The following is a 20,568-nucleotide window of genomic DNA, read 5'->3' on the forward strand; positions in this document are numbered from 1 at the left end:
TTTACCAGCATCAGGGTCTTTTCCAGTGAGTCAGCTCTTTGTATCAAGTGGCCAAAGTACTGGAGCTTCAGCATCAGTCCTTTCAATGAATATTCAGGACTCTCAAGAGTCTTCTCCAACACCATATTTCAAAAGCATCAATTCTTCAGCACTTAGCCTTCTTTATGGTCCGATTCTCACATCCATACATGACTACTGGAAAAACCATAGCTTTGACTATACAGACCTTTGTCAGCAAAGTAATGTCTCTATTTTTTTAATACACTGTCTAGGTTTGCAGTTTTTCTTCCAAGGAGCAAGCGTCAATTTCATGGCTGCAGTTACCGTCTTCAGTGATTTGGGGGCCCAATAAAATAAAGTCTATCACAGTTTTCAATGTTCTGCCATAAGGGTGATGACATCTACATATCTGAAATTATTGTTATTTCTCCCAGCAATCTTGATTCCAGCTTGTGCTTCATCCATCCCAACATTTCACATGATGTACTCTGCATATAAGTTAAATAAACAGGGTGACAATATATAGCCTTGATGTGTTCCTTTCCCAATTTACAACCAGTCCATTGTTCCATGTCCTGTTCTAACTGTTGCTTCTTGACCTGCTTACAGGTTTCTCAGCAGGCAGGTAAGGTGGTCTGGTATTCCATTCTCTTTAAGAATTTTCCAGTTTGTTGTGATCCACACAGTCAAAGGCTTTAGCATAGTCAGTGAAGCAGAAGTAGATGTTCTTCTGGAACTCTTGCTTTTTCTGTGATCCAACCGATGTTGGCAATTTGATCTCTGTTTCCTCTGCCTTTGCTATATATCCAGCTTGAGCATCTGGAAGTTCTCAGTTCACGTACTCTTGAAGCCTAACTTGGAGGATTTTGAGCATCACTTTGCTAGTGTGTGAAACGAGTGCAATTGTGTGATAGTTTGAACATTCTTTGGCATTGCCCTTCCTTGGGATTGGAATGAAAACTGACCTTTTCCAGTCCTGTAGCCACTGCCAAGTTTTCCAAATTTGTTGGCATATTGAGTGCATCAGTTTTAACAGCATCCTCTTTTAGGATTTGAAATAGCTCAACTGGATTCCATCACCTCCACTAGCTTTATTCATATGGATGCTTCCAAAGGCCCACTTGACTTCACACTCGAGAATGTCTGGCTCTAGGTAGAGTGATCACATCATCATTGTAATCCAGGTCATTAAGATCTTTTTGTATAGTTCTGTGTATTCTTACCACATCTTAATATATTCTGCTCCTGTTAGGTCCATACCACTTCTGTCCTTTATAAATAGATAATAAATAACTAATAAATAAAAAATAGATAATAGTCAAAATAAATAGATAATAAAAATAAATTTTAAACCTTAATCAGTTTGCCATGTGGGAGCTAGGACTATTGTATCCTATCTTCAGCCTGCACCTGAGTGCCTGCCTTTATAATGAACATTTCCAGTTGAATGACTGCTGAAGCTCCTCATTCAAAACATGAGTAAAGCATTCATTCCTATCTCCCTGCCCCCTGCCTCCTGTTCCTCTGTTTTCTAGCTAGTCTTTATCATCTAACTATTCAAGTCAGACGTACGGATCTCATCTTTAAATTCTTTCCCTTCATTCCAAATTCAATTAGTCACCAATTTTTCCCCCAGCCACACCATATGGCATGTGGGATGTTAGTTCCCAAACTAGGGAATGAATCCACTCCCCCTGTAGTGGAAGCAAGGATTCTTAGCCACTGGGCCTCCAGGAAAGTCCTAGCCACCAAATCCTAAGCAAATCTGTTTATTTAAGGAAGTATCTCTTCAATTACCTTACTAGTTTAGGTTTTTAGAGTTTAATCAGGTATCCTATTTCATTAATACACATACAATAGTCTGTAAGTATTTTCCTCCCTCTAATTGGACACCTTCATTTTTCCCCCCACACTAAAGTCAGTTTTCAAGAATGTAAACCTAACTATATTACACCCCTTCCTTTTCCTTCAGAAGAAATTTCAGATTCCTGGTGTGACATGAGGATGCCACTGAAGTTTACAAAAGTAAAAACCAGAATCTCCAGTTCAGTTGCTCAGTCATGTCCGACTCTGCGACTGTATTAACCACACAGCACACCAGGCCTCCCTGTCCATCACCAACTGCCAGAGTACCCAACCCACGTCCATTCAATCAGTGATGCCATCCAACCATCTCATCCTCTGTCGTCCCCTTCTCCTGCCCTCAATCTTTCCCAGCTTCAGAGTCTTTTCCAACGAGTCAATTCTTCGCATGAGGTGGCCAAAGTACTGGAGTTTCAGCTTTAGCATCAGTCCTTCCAAAGAACACCCAGGACTGATCTCTTTTAGGATGGACTGGTTGGATCTCCTTGCAGTCAAAGGGACTCTCAAGAGTCTTCTCCAACACCACAGTTCAAAAGCATCAATTCTTCAGTGCTCAGCTTTCTTCACAGTCCAACTCTCGCATCCATACATGACCACTGGAAAACCATAGCCTTGACTAGATGAACCTTGGTTGGCAAAGTAATGTCTCTGCTTTTCAATATGCTATCTAGGTTGGTCATAACTTTCCTTCCAAGGAGTAAGTGTCTTTTCATTTCATTGCTGCAGTCACCACCTTCAGTGATTTTGGAGCCCAGAAAAATAAAATCAGCCACTGTTTCCACTGTTTCCCCATCTACTTGCCATGAAGTGATAGGACCAGATGCCATGATCTTCGTCTTCTGAATGTTGAGCTTTAAGCCAACTTTTTCACTCCTCTTTCACGTTCATCAAGAGGCTTTTTAGTTCCTCTTCACTTTCTGCCATAAGAGTGGTGTCATCTGCATATCTGAGATTATTGATATTTCTCCCAGCAATCTTGATTCCAGCTTGTGCTTCCTCCAGCCCAGCGTTTCTCATGATGTACCCTGCATAAAAGTTAAATAAGCAGGGTGACAATATACAGCCTTGATGTACTCCTTTTCCTATTTGGAACCAGTCTGTTGAATCTCAAGTTAGTTTAAGCAAAAGCAGTATTTATTGCCCTTCAAAACTAAGAAGTCCAAATAATAGAGAAGCCTCCACATGGCTAGATCCAGAACTTCAGTATTTTCAGGGCTTTCTCTAGGTTGGTTGTGTCCTCCTTTGAATTTATTTTTTGTCTCCTGCAGTTTGCTCCATAAGTCCTGGGAGAGTGCAGGCAGTGTCAAGTTTCTTCATTTTTGTTTGCTCTAAGTGAAGTGAAGTTGCTCAGTCATGTCCGACTCTGCGACCCCATGGACTGTAGCCTATCAGGCTTCTCTGTCCATGAGATTTTCCAGGCAAGGGTGGTGGAGTGGATTGCCATTTCCTTCTCCAGGGGATCTTCCCAACCCAGGAATCAAACCCAGGTCTCCCTCATTGCAGGCAGACGCTTTACCATCTGAGCCACCAGAGGTAAATTCAACGGACAAGTCCAGGAAGGGCAGTGATTAACCCAGCTTCAGCTACAGACTCAGTGGTTGTGGGGTACAGAACCATTCTCCAAACAATACAGAAGAGGAAGGAAGTGCTTCCCGCCTCAGCCGACTGTATCTGTCCACCTACCTTACCACTAAGTTCCTTGTGCTTTGATGAAAACTCTAAACTCATAGACCCAAGAAACACAGTGAACCCAGAGCAAGAAAGACACAAAATCATACCAAAGCATTATATCAACAAATTTTCAGCAAACTAGGAACTAAAAGAACTTCCTCAGCCTGATAAAAGGTATCTGTGAAAAATGTACAGTTAAAATTGTACTTAATGGTAGAAGACTAAACACTTTGTCCTTAAAGTTAAAAATAAGACAGTTTCTCTTCAACGAGGATTGGAGGTCCTGATCAGTGCAATTTGGCAAAAGAAATAAAAGATTCAAATTGGAAAAGCAGAAAGAGTTATTCAGAACATAATTATGTACAAGATCCTAAAGAATATACAGAAAATAGTAGAACTATTAAACAGAACAAATTGCTAGAACTAGTAAGTTTAGCAAGATCACAGGATATAAAGTCAATGTATATAAACCAATTCCAGGGCTTCCTTAGTGGCTCAGTGGTAAAGGGTCTGCCTGCCAATGCAGGAGACATGGGTTCTATCCCTGGTTCAGGAAGATCCCACATGCCACGGAGCAACTAAGCCTGTGAGCTGAGACTATTAAGCCTGTGCTTTAGAGCTTGGGAGCTGCAACTACTGAACCCACATGCTGCAACTACTGAAGTCTGCAACCCTAGAGCAAAAAGAGAAGCCACTGCAATGAGAAGTCCATGCACCCCAACTCGAGAGAAGCCCCCACTCTCCGCAACCAGAGAAAAATCTGCAACAATGAAGACTCAGCACAATCAATGAATACATAAATATTTTTTAAAACTGCACTTCAATACTCTAGCAGCAAGTAGTCAAAAACTTCTAAATACTCATTTAAAATAACATTAAAAACAATAAAATAAGATTAATTTTAACTATATATAAGAGCTATACATTGGAAACTGAGATAATCCTGAAAGAAAGTAAATGAGAAATATGCAACACTTGTGGATTAGAAGAATAAACAGGAATATTAACCATGAATTCTCATTAAGTGATTACATAGAGTCAGTGCATTGCTAACTAGATTTACAGCACACTTGTAGAAATTTACAAGCTGATTCTAAAATTTATATGGAAATCAGAAGTCCTAGGATAGTAAAATCAGATTGAAAAAATCTGAGAATACTGATTTCAAGATTTTGGTATAAAGCTACTGTAATTATGATAATGTGGCATTGGTATATCAATAGAACAAAAATAGATGCAGAAATAGATAGAGAAATAGATGCACACGTATATGGACAATGCATTTTCAACAAAGTGTCAAGGTAATTCAGTAGGAGAAAGAACAGTCTTTTCAATAAATGGTGCTAGAACCATGGAATATCTGGTAGTGGTGGTTTAGCTGCTAAATCGTTTCAAACTCTTGTGACTCCTTAGAGTATATAGCCCACCAGGCTGCTTTCTCTATGGGATTTCCCAGGCTAGAATACTGGAGTGGGTTGCCATTTTCTCTTCCAGGGGATCTTCCTGACCCAGGGATCAAACACTGGGAGCTGCAAAAACTGAGCCCTCAAGTCACAACTGCTGAAGCCTGTCACCCTAAAGCTTGTGCTCAGCAACAAGAGAAGCCACTGCAAGGAATGGCCCACGCTCTCCACAACCAGAAGCCCATGCAGCAACAGAGACCCAGTGCAGCCGAAATAAATAATTTTTTTTTAAATCAAATATCCATTGTTTTCACATATTGTCACACCTAATGTTTTTGTCAGTGTATTTGTTCTCCTGTATGATTCATATCCTGAAAGAAAAGGACTAGAGTCCATCCCTCTTGACACCATTTTTAGTGAACAAAATAATGCAGATGCTAGCAATTATAAAATACACCCCAAAATGCTATAAACTTTATCATGTAAAAGGATAAATATAAGTAAAAATCTCAAAATAGTTCCATATGAAGGCGACATGATTACATATCTTAAAAAACCAAGTGAATCACAAAACAATTAGAAAAAAATAATTTTACAAGAAAATAGGGGGGGCTAGTAACATAGCAGGCTAAATTGACTATAGTGTATTTCCACACTTTAGTAATAAAAATCAGAGTTTGTAATAAAAGGAATCACATGCCTAATAATGAGAATTATTGAATATTTCATTTAGTTTCAAGTGCCATCAATTCACCATTTTTTAATGTACTACCAAGAAAAAAAATGTTGTCAATTAAACTGACATAATGGACTCATCACTTAGAATTATTTTGTATTTATTGAAAGATATATTTAGATTTTAAAAGATAAGAGTTTTATATCATTTTCACTCATTCATGAAAATAAAGCAGAAGCTAAATAAATTGGATAAGGTATTCCTCACATGATTTTACACTAATAGACCAACTTTTTGGACAGAGAAGGGTTTTTTTTCTAATTGAAATATAGTTGATTTATAATGTGCTACATTCAGGTGTACTGCAAAGTCATTCAGTTATCCACATATGTATATATTCCTTTTTAGATTCTTTTTCATTATCAGATCAATTCTTCTGAATTATTTTTGGACTCTGATGGGATGCGCAATCCACAGGATCCTTTATGTCCCACACCTTTGCAGGATATGCCAAGAATGTAAAACCCAGACTGCTCTTACTAGCCATTTCTGAGGAGTTTTGCAGAGGTAACATCCCAAACAATGAGCTAGTCCACTTGCCACTCATAATAAAAGTGAGAAACTGCCCAGCTCAATGTTCCTCACCTATATCCAAAAGCAAACAAACAACAAAAAAAACACTTCATCCACCTAGGCACCTGTGCTGCTGGTGTGGAAACAGAGTCACAGGGAACGCCATGAATGTCATACTAACACTCTGCCTACTGCTTTGGCCTTAAGAAATAAAGTCCTTTTCTCTAACTACAGGTGTTTGATGTTTTCTTTCAATACCATGAAACAGTAACAGGAGAGTTGGTTAGCTTGTGAGTAGGCTAAAATTCCAATCTTCACAGACCCTGAAAATATCAATTTATGTCCATAAAAATGTTGGTGATGAGGCATTTCTTAAAAGTGTTCTACATTATATTTAGGGCTTGTGTGACAACATGAAGGGAGGTGGCCTTATAGGAAAGACACTTCTTCACCCCTATGATAAATCCATCAAAAGGATTCTTCTCCCTCTCAGGGTGATTCTGTCTTAAGTCAGGGCTTCCCTTGTGGCTCAGCTGGTAAAGAATCCACCTGCAATGAGGGAGACCTGGGTTCGATTCCTGGGTTGGGAAGGTCCCCTGGAGAAGGGAAAGGCTACTCACTCCAGTATTCTGGCCTGGAGAATTCCATGGACAGCCCATAGGTCTCAAAGAGTGGGACTTTCACTTTTGTCTTAAGTCATTGGTGTGCTGGGGCCCCTGGGACTGGGTTTTGAGAGCTGACTGTTAAATTTTCAGGGAAATTTTGAGCTGATTGATGAAAACATCATGGTGAGAAAATGTGCACCACAGAAACTGGCAAATACTGTAAATCATGGTATCTCCTCTACCTTGTAAAGCAGGTTGTCAAATATTTATCTATCTTCACTGGTTTAAGTCCTATCTGGCCGATTAGTTAGCTGGGGATAGTACAACATGAGAGGACAGCGTTACGTACTATTAATGGACAGGGTTGCTGCAGCTGCTGCTGTCACTTCAGTTGTGTCCGACTCTGTGCGACCCCATAGATGGAAGCCCACCAAGCTCCCGCGTCCCTGGGATTCTCCAGGCAAGGACACTGGAGTGGGTTGCCATTTCCTTCTCCAATGCATGAAAGTGAAAAGTAAAAGTGAAGTCACTCAGCCGTGTCCGACTCTTAGCAACCCCATGGACTGTGGCCTACCAGGCTCCTCCGTCCATGGGATTTTCCAGGCAAGAGTACTGGAGTGGGTTACCATTGCCTTCTCCAAATGGACAGAGTTATGTACTACTAATGAGGCTGCTGAGATTCACCTCTGAGTGTTTGGAATAGCAGTTCTCAAAGAGATAGTCTGCTGAGCTAGCACTCAATACCTTGTGCGTAGACGCTGCAACAGAAGCTCATTTTACATCCCCTGGATATGTCCTATATTTATTCCATATTATGTAACAAATATAACAATCTTTCTCCACTTCTCTATCACAACCCTACTCATCCTTTAAAGGTGAATCTGTTTGGGACCCAACAGATGACCACTTTTATTTTTATCTTTGTTTAAATGTTCAAGCTGGTTTTAGAAAAGGCAGAGGAACCAGAGATCAAATTGCCAACATCCGCTGGATCATCGAAAAAGCAAGAGAGTTCCAGAAAAACATCTATTTCTGCTTTATTGACTATGCCAAAGCCTTTGACTATGTGGATTACAATAAACTGTGGAAAATTCTGAGAGAGATGGGAATACCAGACCACCTGACCTGCCTCTTGAGAAATACATATGCAGGTCAGGAAGCAACAGTTAGAACTGGACATGGAACAACAGACTGGTTCCAAATAGGAAAAGGAGTATGTCAAGGCTATATATTGTCACCCTGCTTATGTAACTTATATGCAGAGTACATCATGAGAAACACTGGCCTGGAGGAAGCACAAGCTGGAATCAAGATTGCCGGGAGAAATATCAATAACCTCAGATATGCAGATGGTGACACCACCCTTATGGCAGAAAGTGAAGAAGAGCTAAAAAGCCTCTTGATGAACGTGAAAGAGGAGAGTGAAAAAGTTGGCTTAAAGCTCAACATTCAGAAAACGAAGATCATGGCATCTGGTCCCATCACTTCATGGGAAATAGATGGGGAAACAGTGGAAACAGTGTCAGACTTTGTTTTGGGGGGCTCCAAAATCACTGCAGATGGTGATTACAGCCATGAAATTAAAAGACGCTTACTCCTTGGAAGGAAAGTTATGACCAACCTAGATAGCATATTGAAAAGCAGAGACATTACTTTGCCAACAGAGGTCCATCTAGTCAAGGCTATGGTTTTTCCTGTGGTCATGTATGGATGTGAGAGTTGGACTGTGAAGAAAGCTGAGTGCCAAAGAATTGATGCTTTTAAACTGTGGTGTTGGAGAAGACTCTTGAGAGTCCCTTGGACTGCAAGGAGATCCAACCAGTCCATCCTAAAAGAGATCAGTCCTGGGTGTTCTTTGGAAGGACTGATGCTAAAGCTGAAACTCTAGTACTTTGGCCACCTCATGCGAAGAGTTGACTCATTGGAAAAGACTCTGATGCTGGGAGGGATTGGGGGCAGGAGGAGAAGGGGACAACAGAGGATGAGAAGGCTGGATGGCATCACTGACTCGATGGACATGAATCTGAGTGAACTCCGGGAGTTGGTGATGGACAGGGACGCCTGGCGTGCTGCAATTCATGGGGTCGCAGAGTTGGACATGACTGCGCTCATGAATTGAACTGAACTGAACTGAAATGGTGTGTGTGTGTTAGTCACTCAGTCATGTCCAACTCTTTATTTAAATGGTAGCTTTCAATATGTTTTTAAACAAACCTTTACTTGAAATGACATACAGAAAAGTACACAAATCATATAATAATGTTTTCTCAAAGTGAACATACCTGTTTATCTACCGCCTCATTCAAAACACACCCTACCTAAAAGCACACGTTCTTTCCTGTGTCCTGTCCTGACAGCCCAGGTCTTGGTATTTGACTTACTTTTTCTTTCTGTATTGGTCATGTGTTTCCTTCTGATGGGTTTTCTAAAAGTAGAACAACTTCAACTGCCATTTAAACAAGAGAGAATTCAGGACTTGAAAATTAAAAGGGTGCATGTTATAACAATTCCTGTTACACTTATCTAAAAATAAGGTTCAAACCACAGCTGGGCAAGCTGTGGGCACACACCTGCACAGCCCTCATCTGCCAGGTTACAGGTGTGATGGGTTCACTTTTCCGAAGCAGAGCCTCAGAAGAGAAATCAGAGAATGGTTTCTACTCTTGATGACACCTGTATTCAGAGAGAGGGACTCTCCACATTTCCTGTTATATCAAATTCAAAGCATTAAAGCATGAATATGGGCTTTTGCCACAATGCAGGGACAATCCAGAGAGGACTCAAAATATACACAAGAGGGATGCTATCCAAGAGGAAGAAGAAAACCCCTATGGCCTAGTGTAAACAAAGAATCAGATATGCCTCTGTCTCAAAATCTCATGGAGACAGGGTTGAAGAGAAAGTTGAAAGCAAAGTAGCTTTTCTAAATTATTGGAAAAGACTGTCCTTTAGAATGCTCTCTCTCTCCCAATATGGGGGTGACCCCAACAGAATAAAACACGGTGACATATTATAATTAGAGGAAAGAGCTGAGTCATTATTCCTGACCTGCTCTCAGCTCTTATGTCTAGTTCAAGGCACAGAACATTCTCACATGCTCTGGGGAACTTGAGAGCAAGGAGACTCCCCTGTAAAGGCAACAGAATACAGAGATGAAGGGGATGGCTGAGACTTAGGGCGTATGATTGCATCATCAAGAGAGAAATTAAAGACTCTAGCTGCAGACATTGGGCTTCCCAGGTGGTTCAGTGGTAAAGAATACACCTGCCAACACAGGAACTGAAGGTTCAATCCTTGAGTCCAGAAGATCCCCTAGAGAAGGAAATAGCAACCCACTCCAGTATTCTTGCCTGGCAAATCTCATGGACAGAGGAGCCTGGGAAATCTCATGGACAGAGAAGCCCGGGAGTCGCACAAGAGTCAGACATGACTTGGGACTAAACGACAAGAGGTTATAGACACCAATGCAATAGACCCAGGAGCCAGCATTAGACATCCTGAAGAAAGGATGGCTAAGAATATAAAAAATAAAATTTGAATGCAAACACTCGATCTCTCTCAGTGTCTTTAGGGCACATAACCCCTCCTCCCACTCTCACTACGAATCCACCTTATAGATTGAGTAGAATGAGAAAAAGACAATCTGGAAGGCACAGCATTTATTTGAAAGAGATTTATCAAAAAAGAAATGGAAGTATCATTACTTGTCAAGGTAAAGACTTCCCCTGCTACATATTGGGTCGGTGGCTCAAGGAGAATCCTTAATTGAAGAAAAAAATTTAAACTACATTTGCCTTGTAAAATAGGTGTAAATGTGCCATCTTCTCACTTTACCACAAAAGAAGCCAGCCTGAAGGCAAAGAGCAGAGTGACAAGAAGAAAAACAGAAGAGCCCTGCCTAATCAAAACTTGCAAGCTAGCTACCTGCTGAACCCCTGGGTTAATGAGCCAATCAATTTCTCTTTTTGCTAAATCCAGTTTGTGTGTGGTTCTCTATTACTTATGATCTTTATTAGGTTTAAAGATAAGCAATTTATTAATAAATCGGCCAGCAAATCGAAGTTGGGAATTGAACATAAGATGTCTAACATCTAAAACTGGACTCTTGATCACTGTACCATAATACAAAACTCAAATGTTATTCCCTCTGCTACAACTGCAACCATTTGCTACTTAAGGACTGGTCCAAGGACTTGCTGCTGCTAAGTCGCTTCAGTCATGTATGACTCTGTGCGACCCCATAAACGGAAGCCCACGAGGCTCCCCCATCCCTGGGATTCTCCAGGCAAGAACACTGGAGTGGGTGGCCATTTCCTTCTCCAATGCATGAAAGTGAAAAGTGAAAGTGAAGTCGTTCAGTCGTGTCTGACTCTTAGCGACCCCATGGACTGCAACCTACCAGGCTCCTCCGTCCATGGGATTTTCCAGGCAAGAGTACTGGAGTGGGTCACCATTTCCTTCTCCAATGCATGAAAGTGGAAAGTGAAAGTGAAGTCGCTCAGTCGTGTCTGACTCTTCGCAACCCCATGGACTGCAGCCTACCAGGCTCCTCCGTCTATGGGATTTCCCAGGCAAGAGTACTGGAGTGGGTTGCCATTGCCTTCTCCGCGAAGGTACCTAGATCTCTGAATAATTGAGCAGAGCAAACCTAACAAACTAAATCACCCATAATAGATACACAAATAAGAAATAATTGCCTTTGTTCTCTAGGTCACTAATTTATGTAGAGGCTTTTTGATATGGTGCCCTAGTCTATCCTAAATAACTCACTCCATCTTTTTAAAATAATTCTTTGTTGCTGCGCTGGCTTTTCTCCAGTTGCATTGAGTGGGGGCTACTCTCTAGTTGTGGTACTTTGGCTTCTTATTGAAGTGACTTCTCTTGTTGTGGAGCCCTGGCTCTAGCGTGTATGGGCTTCAGTAGTTGCAGCTAACAGGCTCTATAGCAAACGCTCAGTGGTTGTGGCACAGGGGCTTAGTTGCTCCACCTCATATGGAATCTTCCCGGATCAGTGATCAAACCCGTTTCCTGTATGGACAGTTAGATTCTTTACCACTGAGCCATCAGGGAAGCCACCACTCCATCTTATAATAGACTTCAGCTTATAATAATTCCCTTTGTTGGGGGAGAATGGCCTCAGATACACACAGAAAAGCAAGCCCTCAGCAGCCATTTCTGCACTATATGATCCCAGCCATAGCTGACTGATCCAAGAGTAAACCCCATATCCAAACTGTACCACTTGAATTTTCCCTCCAAGAGATTTCCAATTCTGAACTGAGGCTGAAAAAAACTGGAGCTGAGTCAAGTTCATTAACAAGGATTTAAAGCTGCACTGCATGATATAGGAGCCACTAGCCACACGTAGCTATTTGAATTTAACCAAAATAAAAAATTCAGGGTCTCAGCTGCATTATATTCATTTTATGTTCTTATGTCCTGACATGTAATACTTTAGATCTGCAAAAAAACAACACATTATCAGGAGGGTTGTTCAGAGTCCCAGAATTTCAGTTTGGCAGTGTGGTCTACGTTGCCATCAGAAAACCAAACCAAAACTAAGTTACTGGTGCTCTACATTTTGGAATCAACTGGAATGTTAATGAAGTAGACTGTTTTGGACATCTTTACAATGTTGATTTTGGACTTTATCAAGTGCGTTTGCAAAAAAGGAAAATAAGGTTTTACTGTCAGAATCACCAGTTTTTGTTGTTCTTGTTCAGGTGCTCAGTCATGTCCAACTCTTTGCGACTCCATGGACTGTAGCAGGCCAGGTTTCCCTGTCCTTCACCATCTCCTGGAGCTTGCTCAAACTCAGGTCCATTTACTGGGTGATGCCATCCAATCATCTCACCTTCGGTTGTCCCCATCTCCCCCTGCCTTCAATCTTTCCCAGCATCAAGGTCTTTTCCAATAAGTCGGCTCTTTGCATCAGGTGGCCAAAGTACTGGAGCTTCAGCATCAGTCCTTCCAATGAGTATTCAAGGATTACACATTCAGTCAGTTCAGTCGCTCAGTCATGTCTGACTCCTTGCGACACCATGGACAGCTAGCATGCCAGGCCTCCCTGTCCATCACCAACTCCTGGAGTTTACTCAAACTCATGTCCAAATGAGTTTGAGTTACTCAAACTTGAGTCAGTGATGCCATGCAACCATCTCATCCTCTGTCACCCCCTTCTCCTCCTGCCTCAATATTTCCCAGCATCAGGGTCTTTTCAAATGAGTCAGTTCTTTGCATTAGGTGGCCAAAGGATTGGAGTTGCAGCTTCAGCATGGGTCCCTGCAATGAATATTCAGAATTGATTTCCTTTAGGATGGACTGGTTGGATCTCCTTGCAGTCCAAGGCACTCTCAAGAGTATTCTCCAACACCACAGTTCCAAAAGCATCAATTTCTTCAGCGCTCAGCTTTCTTCACAGTCCAACTCTCACATCCATACGTGACTACTGGAAAAACCATAGCTGTGACTAGACGGGCCTTTGTTGGCAAAGTAATGTCTCTGCTTTTTAATATACTTTCTAGGTTTGTCATAGTTTTTCTTCCAAGGAGTAAGCATCTTTTAATTTCATGGCTGCAATGACCATCTGCAGTGATTCTGGAGCCCAGAAAAATACAGTCTGCACTGTTTCCCCATCTATTTGCCATGAAGTGATCGGACCAGATGCCATGATCTTAGTTTTCTGAGGTTGAGTTTTAAGACAACTTTTTCACTTTTCTCATTCAATTGCATCAAGAGGCTCTATAGTTCTTCACTTTCTGCCATAAGGGTGGTGTCATCTGCATATCTGAGGTTATTGATATTTCTCCCAGCAATCGTGATTCCAGCTTGTGCTTCATTCAGCCCAGTGTTTCTCATGATGTACTCTGCATCTAAGTTAAATAAGCAGGGTGACAATATACAGTCTTGATGAAATCCTTTCCCCATTTGGAACCAGTCTGTTGTTCCATGTCCAGTTCTAACTGTTGATTCCTGACCTGCATACATATTTCTCAAGAGGCAGGTCAGGTGGTCTGGGATTCCCATCTTTTCAGAATTTTCCAGTTTACTGTGATCCACACAGTCAAAGGCTTTGGCATAGTCAATAAAGCAGAAATAGATGTTTTTCTGAAACTCTCTTGCTTTTTCGATTATCCAACGGGTGTTGGCAATTCGATCTCTGGTTCCTCTCTTTTCTAAATCCAGCTTGAACATCTGGAAGTTCACAGTTCAGGTACTGTTAAAGCCTGGCTTGGAGAATTTTGGGCATGACTTTGCTAGTGTGTGAGATGAGTGCAACTGTGCGGTAGTTCGAGTATTCTTTGGCATTGCCTTTCTTTGGGATTGGAATGAAAACTGACCTTTTCCAGTCCTGTGGGCACTGCTGAGTTTTCCAAATTTGCTGGCATATTGAGTGCAGCACTTTCACAGTTTACATATTAGTCGGTTATTAAACGGTTTTCTGGAGAACGCCACACACAGCCTGGGCGCTCAAAGGTGTGTGTCAGAGGAACGAACGCACCATCGTGGAGGTGAAACAGAAGGACCCCAGCAGCTCAGGATGAGACCTTGAGCGGAAAGACGGGCGGCCGGGCAGAGGGGAGGCAGGCGGGGAGGCAGCGGAGGCGCAGGACCGCTGGGAGGACGGGGGCGGGAACCCGGCGAGAGCCGGCAGGGAGAAAGAGGAGGAACGCCTCCAGTCTCCTGCCCGAGCTCCCAGCCGGCTCGGAGCAGGCGCACTGGCGGCGCTCGCCCGCGTCCCTGCCCCGCCCTCCGCCGTCGCCAAGGCGCAGGCTCGCGTAGGGGCGGGCAGCTCGGCCCGTCTCCGTCTCCCTCCTTCATCTCGGCCTCGCCGCGCCTTCCTGCCCCGGACTGGCCCGGCCCTGGCGGAGGTAACTCCCCGCAGATTCCCGTCTCGCACGGCCCCAGCCTCCTCCCCTCGCCCTCCGGCCCGCGGCGTCCTCGGGCTCCTCCGCCTCCTCACGCTCTCGAGTCTTGGCGCGCCCGCGACCTCCCCTGCCCCGCCATCCGCCGCCGCACCCAGCCCCCTACCCGCTACCCCGGCGTCGTCCTCCGGCCGCAGCATCCTCAGCCTCACGGAGGTGCGGGGTCGCCCTCGGCTGGCTGGGAACGAAGTCCGGTTCGGGCTCGACCTCGGCCCGGTGTCCTCCAGCTCCTGCCCCGTCCCCGGTGGGCGCCGCGGTGGCAGCTCGCGGGGGTGCAGGGCGGCGCTGCCACGCACGGTCCGGTAGGGAATCTCAGAGGAGTCCCTGGGGATGCCTCATGCGCAGTGGTCGTGGGCCAACTCCTGTGTGTGACATTGGTGGGGGATAAGTTGAGCGCCGAGGAACGGACGTGATTTCTTAGGCTCGTCTGTGATGCAAACCACCGAATAACTTGGATTATTCCTCTGGAAATTGCTTTTGCCAGTGTGTTTTAAATTAAGATACGGGGAGCCTGGGGGAGGGGTGCGGTAAAACTTAACCTGTTTCTTCTCCTCACATATTTTGTGTGGTCGAGTTTATCTCTGTCGTCCATTAACTAATTTGACATGTTTCATAGTGTTTATTAGTATCCATCTGTAGGCTTCCCGGTGGCGCTAGTGGTAAAGAACCCGCCTGCCCGTGCAGGGGACCTGAGAGACCCAAGTTTGATCCCTGGGTTGGGAAGATCCCCCGGAGGAGGGAATGGCAACCCACTCCAGTATTCTTGCCTGGAAAATCCCATGGGCAGAGGAGCCTGACAGACTATAGTCGGCCAGGCTGTAGAGGTTGCAAAAAGTCAGACACAATGAGCTAATAAGCGCGCGTACACACAAGGCAGAAGAGGTGTATGGGGTAGGGGTATTTTTGTGGTGATCTTTGGAAAGATGAGAAGGTAATCGCATAGAAACTGTATTGTCAAGATATTCCTCAAGTTCGTGTTTATTTTCATAGTCTGAGGAATAACTTTTCAAAAAAGCAAACACGTTTTGCGTGACTATTCAAGATTAGATACTGAATAAAGTATCAGCATTTTACCTTAAAAAGAGAGTTAACTTGAGTTAATGAAAAAGTCATTTACTAAAACTTTATGAAAACTCTTAAAATCTTCAGTAACTATTACGGGGTCTTATCATTTTTTTTTGTCTTGTTTTGATTTTTACAGCATCTTCTGACTTTTGACTTAATTGGTCTTTGCTATCTTAACAAGCATGGAGATACGATTAGAAGTTTTGACTTCAACCAGTATCAAGCAGAAAAAACCCTGGCCACGAGTATCCTGGTTGGGACAGGTAAGTTTTTCTTCAGTTGTACAATATCAATTGTAATATGTGTTACATGTGTGCTTTGCCTCTAGGATTGAAGAATAACCTTTAAGAAATAAAGTAGCATCTGCAGAAGGATCACTTGCCCTCTGAACAGGATTTTGTGTATTTGCTTGGTAGGAGGCTGGCAGAGATGGGGAGGGAATATCAGTCTTTCTGGGTCTGGTCACATTTGTCAGCTCTCTGATCACTCTCTTGCTCCTTTTCTCCATCACCTGCTTCATCTTCTTCACCATCCTTTGTTGCTTTACTCTTGGAGTTCTGGGATGGTGTATCATCCTCACTCTCATCTTCTGGGCTCGCCTGGGAATTCTGGGGCACATTTTCTTCACCCTGCAAGTCCCAGTTTTTGAGATTGCCCAGCCAGGAAGCCTCTCTGCAGTTGTTGAAAATGAGCATGGCTTTCTCATCTACAGGGTCTTTTTTTGAGCAAAGGCACATGTTTGGGGAGTTTCATGTCCTGGTGAATCTTGGAATACCCACGCAGGTGATGAAGCAGCCTTGTATCTAACTGGAAGGTTTCCAGGAAGTTCAGAACATTTTCTGGATGTTTTCTAAAACTGAAGTCTAGGAGCACATGCTACTGCTTCAGAAATGAGAAGCCATGTCTATTTAAGTAAATAATTTAAAACTTGCTCATACTACTCTTCAGATCGGTGAGCTAACAGCAGATATCTCAGTTTGGGCGAGCAGAATTGGAAGACACTCTATAATTTCAAACTTCAAATAAATCTCAATGTGGCTACTAGATCATCCTACCTAGTAATTCTAATAAGTGGTACTTTTAAGATAGAATGAAGAAATCTTCAGGTTACATAATTAGCCTTATTGTTGGGACCTCTGATGGTCAGGTGATCAGTAATCTGCTTTCCAGTTCAAGGGATGTGGATTTGAGTCCTGGTCGGGGAACTAAGATCCCACTTGCCACTGGGTAACTAAGCCCCCGTACCACAACTAGAGAAGCCCTTGAGTCACAGTGAAAACCCAGTACAGCCAATAAATAAATAAAACTGTTCTTTAAAAAAGCCCTTATTGTTCATTTTATGATGTGTAGTACAAATATACCATCTTTCTTAGATGTCACTTTCTTTTCCTTTATGTGATAACTTAGATAGGAGGCTGAATTAACTTCTGGCATCTCATAAGTTTCCATGTATTTCTTCTAGGAAAATGAAGCTGTTTTTCTTTTGGATGATAAATTCGTAAATGAAATTAATTTGCTCTCAGGAAGGACAAAGAAGAAAATTCCCAGTCTTCAGCCTTTGTTGAAGGATGTTATATTCCTAACAACGTCCAGTAATGGTTAAGTAGTACTGATATTGTCAAAAGGCTAGATTTTAAAAATCTAGGCTGTATTTTTAAAAATAATTTTGGGGGTAATATTAAGGAAAATGTTAGACTATAAGCATTGTATTTCCATTTTGAAAACAGATGCCTGGCTGGCTGGGGTACTTACTACAGGGGAGGTTTTCCTCTGGAACAAAGATCAAGATTGTTTGAAAACTATACAAGCAACTGAAAAGCCTAAGGAAATGATTGAAGCTGCAGTAGGTGGGAGTTTTTTTGTTTGTTTAAATTGATTCAACTTGATATATAGGAAAAGAAATATACCTCTGCTTTTGTAAATATCTATATGTATTTTCATGTATATGTAAGTATTTTTTGATGTTGGTTATTGTAACACTAAGGTTCATCTTGAGGAAGAAAAATATGGCATGCCTAACATGTCTGTGATAGCAGTGGGTTCCTAATATCACACATGAATACATGATAAGTGTTAATATTATTTGTACTTTTAATTTATTATTAATACCTTAGTTTTGCTTTCTGAATGGAAACCTCATTTAGGTTCCTCGTTGTCAGAATAGATAAAATTTGTACTTTTTTTGCAGGAATTCTGATTTCAGAGGTTTAGTAACTTTTTTGTTGTTTTTTTAGCAAGCTCTTCGAGACTGTACTTGTATGTATCTGGCAATGGGAAAAGAGTTCTGCTTATAACTCCTTCTGGATGCATATTCCTTTGGGAACATTTGGAATTCAAGAATGTTTTGTCTTCCAAAAGCCTTTCCTTGGTGGGCCAGTGGTCCCAGATCATGCCTGAAGAAGCAGTTCCTTTGCCTTCCACTGAAGATAAAGAAGCGGTAGTGCATGCTGTTTTTATAAAAAATGAGGTAAAATCCGAATCAGACAGGGTGTTCTTGAAGTAGAGACCTCAGACTCTAAGAGCAGACACTTTCTGGGATGCTGTTGAGCAGAATGTGTAATGATAGCTGTATATCTTCAGTCATCATTAATTGTAGTAATGGTGAAATTATCGTGGAAAAGGTATTTTTATATTTCTTGGTCCCATTTTAAAAGATTTTATTAAAAGTGGTTTGAACTTTGAGCTTCCTTGGTCTTTTCCTAGTTTTACTTTTCCTTAGTTTTAGAATATAACTAGCTTTGTAATAAAAAAAAAGAAACTAGAATTGGTGATATTAAGTAAGCCATTCCCAGTAAATAACACATTCATTAACTAAAAGACATGTTAAATAGCTGTGTGATACTCTTTGTATGTGTTGACCCATATGTTTTTACCCAATTTGCTATTGTTAAAAATTGTGTTTTGAACTTTTGTTATTTACCCATGGATAGTGCCCTAGTTTAAATAATATGCAACCATAAAAGAAGAGAAAAATAAATATATAAGAATATTCCTAGTTATATAGCCAAAGTAAATGGCAGTATTTTCTTGAGAGAGAAATATACCTCTGCACCTTGATTTCTCATTTGAGATATGCCTCTGGCTCAGAAATACATTTCTTAGTGTTTAGCTTAATGTTAAGCTATATGTTAAGAATAAAAGTATAAGCAGGTTCTTGATACGTTTCATTTATTTTACTTATGAGAACATGCGGGGCTGTTTTTTTGCCTGTTTTTCTGTTCTTCCATGCATGAGTTTATTTTCTATTTTCCTTGCTGGTTATTTATTTTAAACATAGCAGTGTGTACGTGTTAATCCCAAACTCCCTAACTATCCCATCATTCTTCCCCTGGTAACCATAAATACATTCTCTAAGTCTGTGAATCTGTTTTATAAACAAGTTCATTTGTATCACTTTTTTTTAGATTCCACATATAAGCGATATCATATGATGTTCCTCTTTCTCTGTCTGACTTCAGTCAGTATGACAGTTTCTAGATCCTCTTGATTTATTTTCAGATTTATTATATACTAAAGTATATGAAATTTATCTACAGTTATTTGGAGACTGCTGCTTGTGTTCATTTACTTTCTATTCCGGGGAATGCCTGAAGTTAACATTTCTAGCAATTCGGTGGCATGAAAATGTATTTACACCTGTAAGGTGAGGTAAATGTTTCCTTCTTCCTTGTTTTCTATCTTTTTTTTTTTTTGACTGCTTTGAACAGCGCATGGAATCTTCTTAGTTCCCCCACAAGGAACTGAACCCACAGCCCCTGCATTGCAGGTGCAGAGTTGTAACCACTGGATTGCCAGGGAAGTTCTTCTCTCCCTTTTGAAACATTATTATAATATCTTTTGGCCCATAAATACATGATAAGATCAGTAAATGAAATGTGAACATCGACCTCTGAGACTTTACGAATCGTTTCTCCCTATAAGTATTGTTCTGTTTCTTTACTTTTCATTTTACTTGTTTATTACAGAAAGCTTTTCTTGTTTTTATTTTGTTTCCCTTCTTGGAATTGAGAACACATAAAAGGTAAGGCTGGCTATGGTCTTATCTTAAGACTATAAAAAACTCCTTTGAAAACTAATTCAGTTGAATTTTGAAAAGGATGTAACTTACTTGAATTTACTACCATACCTTTTAAATTCTCTTGTTTTTTTTTTTTTAACTAAAAGTAGTTTTATTTGTTTTAAAAAGCCCAATGAAATAGAATGCATTTAAAAGCATATAATGACTTAAGATTTACTAAAATAGCGAGATTTTTTTTTCTGTTTATTTTCTTTATTTCTTATGCTAGCAGTACTTTATTCAGGTGTAATTTATATAAAGGCAAATGAACAAATCTTAAATGTACAACTAGGTGTTGGTGGTTTAGTTGCTAAATTGTGTCCGACTCTTTCAAACCCATGGACTGTAGCCTGCTAGGCTCCTCTGTCCATGGGATTCTCTAGGCAAGAATACTGGAGTGGGTTGATGTTCCCTTCTCCAGAGGATCTTCTTGACCCAAGAATCGAACCTGGATCTCCTGCATTGCAGGCATATTCTTTACCAACTGAGCTATGAGGGAAGCCCCAAAATATTTGTAATAATGTAGAAATATGTGTATCTAAACTTTTAGTGGATGCAGATTTGTTTGGGATTGGCTGTAGGACATGCCATTACTACAAAACTCTGATATGGACCTACCTTGTTTAGTTAGCAGTTGCTCTTTTGTGCCCTGGATAAAACTTGTGAGCAGTTGCTAAGAGACCCCGAATATATATGTATATGAAGGAATTTAGCTGGACCCGCCAATTTT

At 41.4% G+C, this 20,568-nt stretch overlaps 1 protein-coding gene across 2 annotated transcripts in view; it reads left to right on the forward strand.

Moving 5' to 3' along the window:
* Nucleotides 14,485-20,568, forward strand: part of C20H5orf42 (chromosome 20 C5orf42 homolog) — a 104,631-nt gene continuing 98,547 nt past the window's right edge. For both annotated transcript variants that reach the window (XM_018065664.1, XM_018065665.1), the window contains exons 1-6: nt 14,485-14,662; nt 15,918-16,044; nt 17,244-17,379; nt 17,509-17,628; nt 18,016-18,248; nt 19,318-19,424. In XM_018065664.1, the coding sequence (XP_017921153.1) occupies nt 15,964-16,044; nt 17,244-17,379; nt 17,509-17,628; nt 18,016-18,248; nt 19,318-19,424 (677 nt within the window). In that variant the 5' untranslated portion in view covers nt 14,485-14,662; nt 15,918-15,963. The remainder of the gene's footprint in view (nt 14,663-15,917; nt 16,045-17,243; nt 17,380-17,508; nt 17,629-18,015; nt 18,249-19,317; nt 19,425-20,568) is intronic.

Source organism: Capra hircus, chromosome 20, assembly GCF_001704415.2.
Source record: "Capra hircus breed San Clemente chromosome 20, ASM170441v1, whole genome shotgun sequence".
NCBI classification, from domain to species: domain Eukaryota; kingdom Metazoa; phylum Chordata; class Mammalia; order Artiodactyla; family Bovidae; genus Capra; species Capra hircus.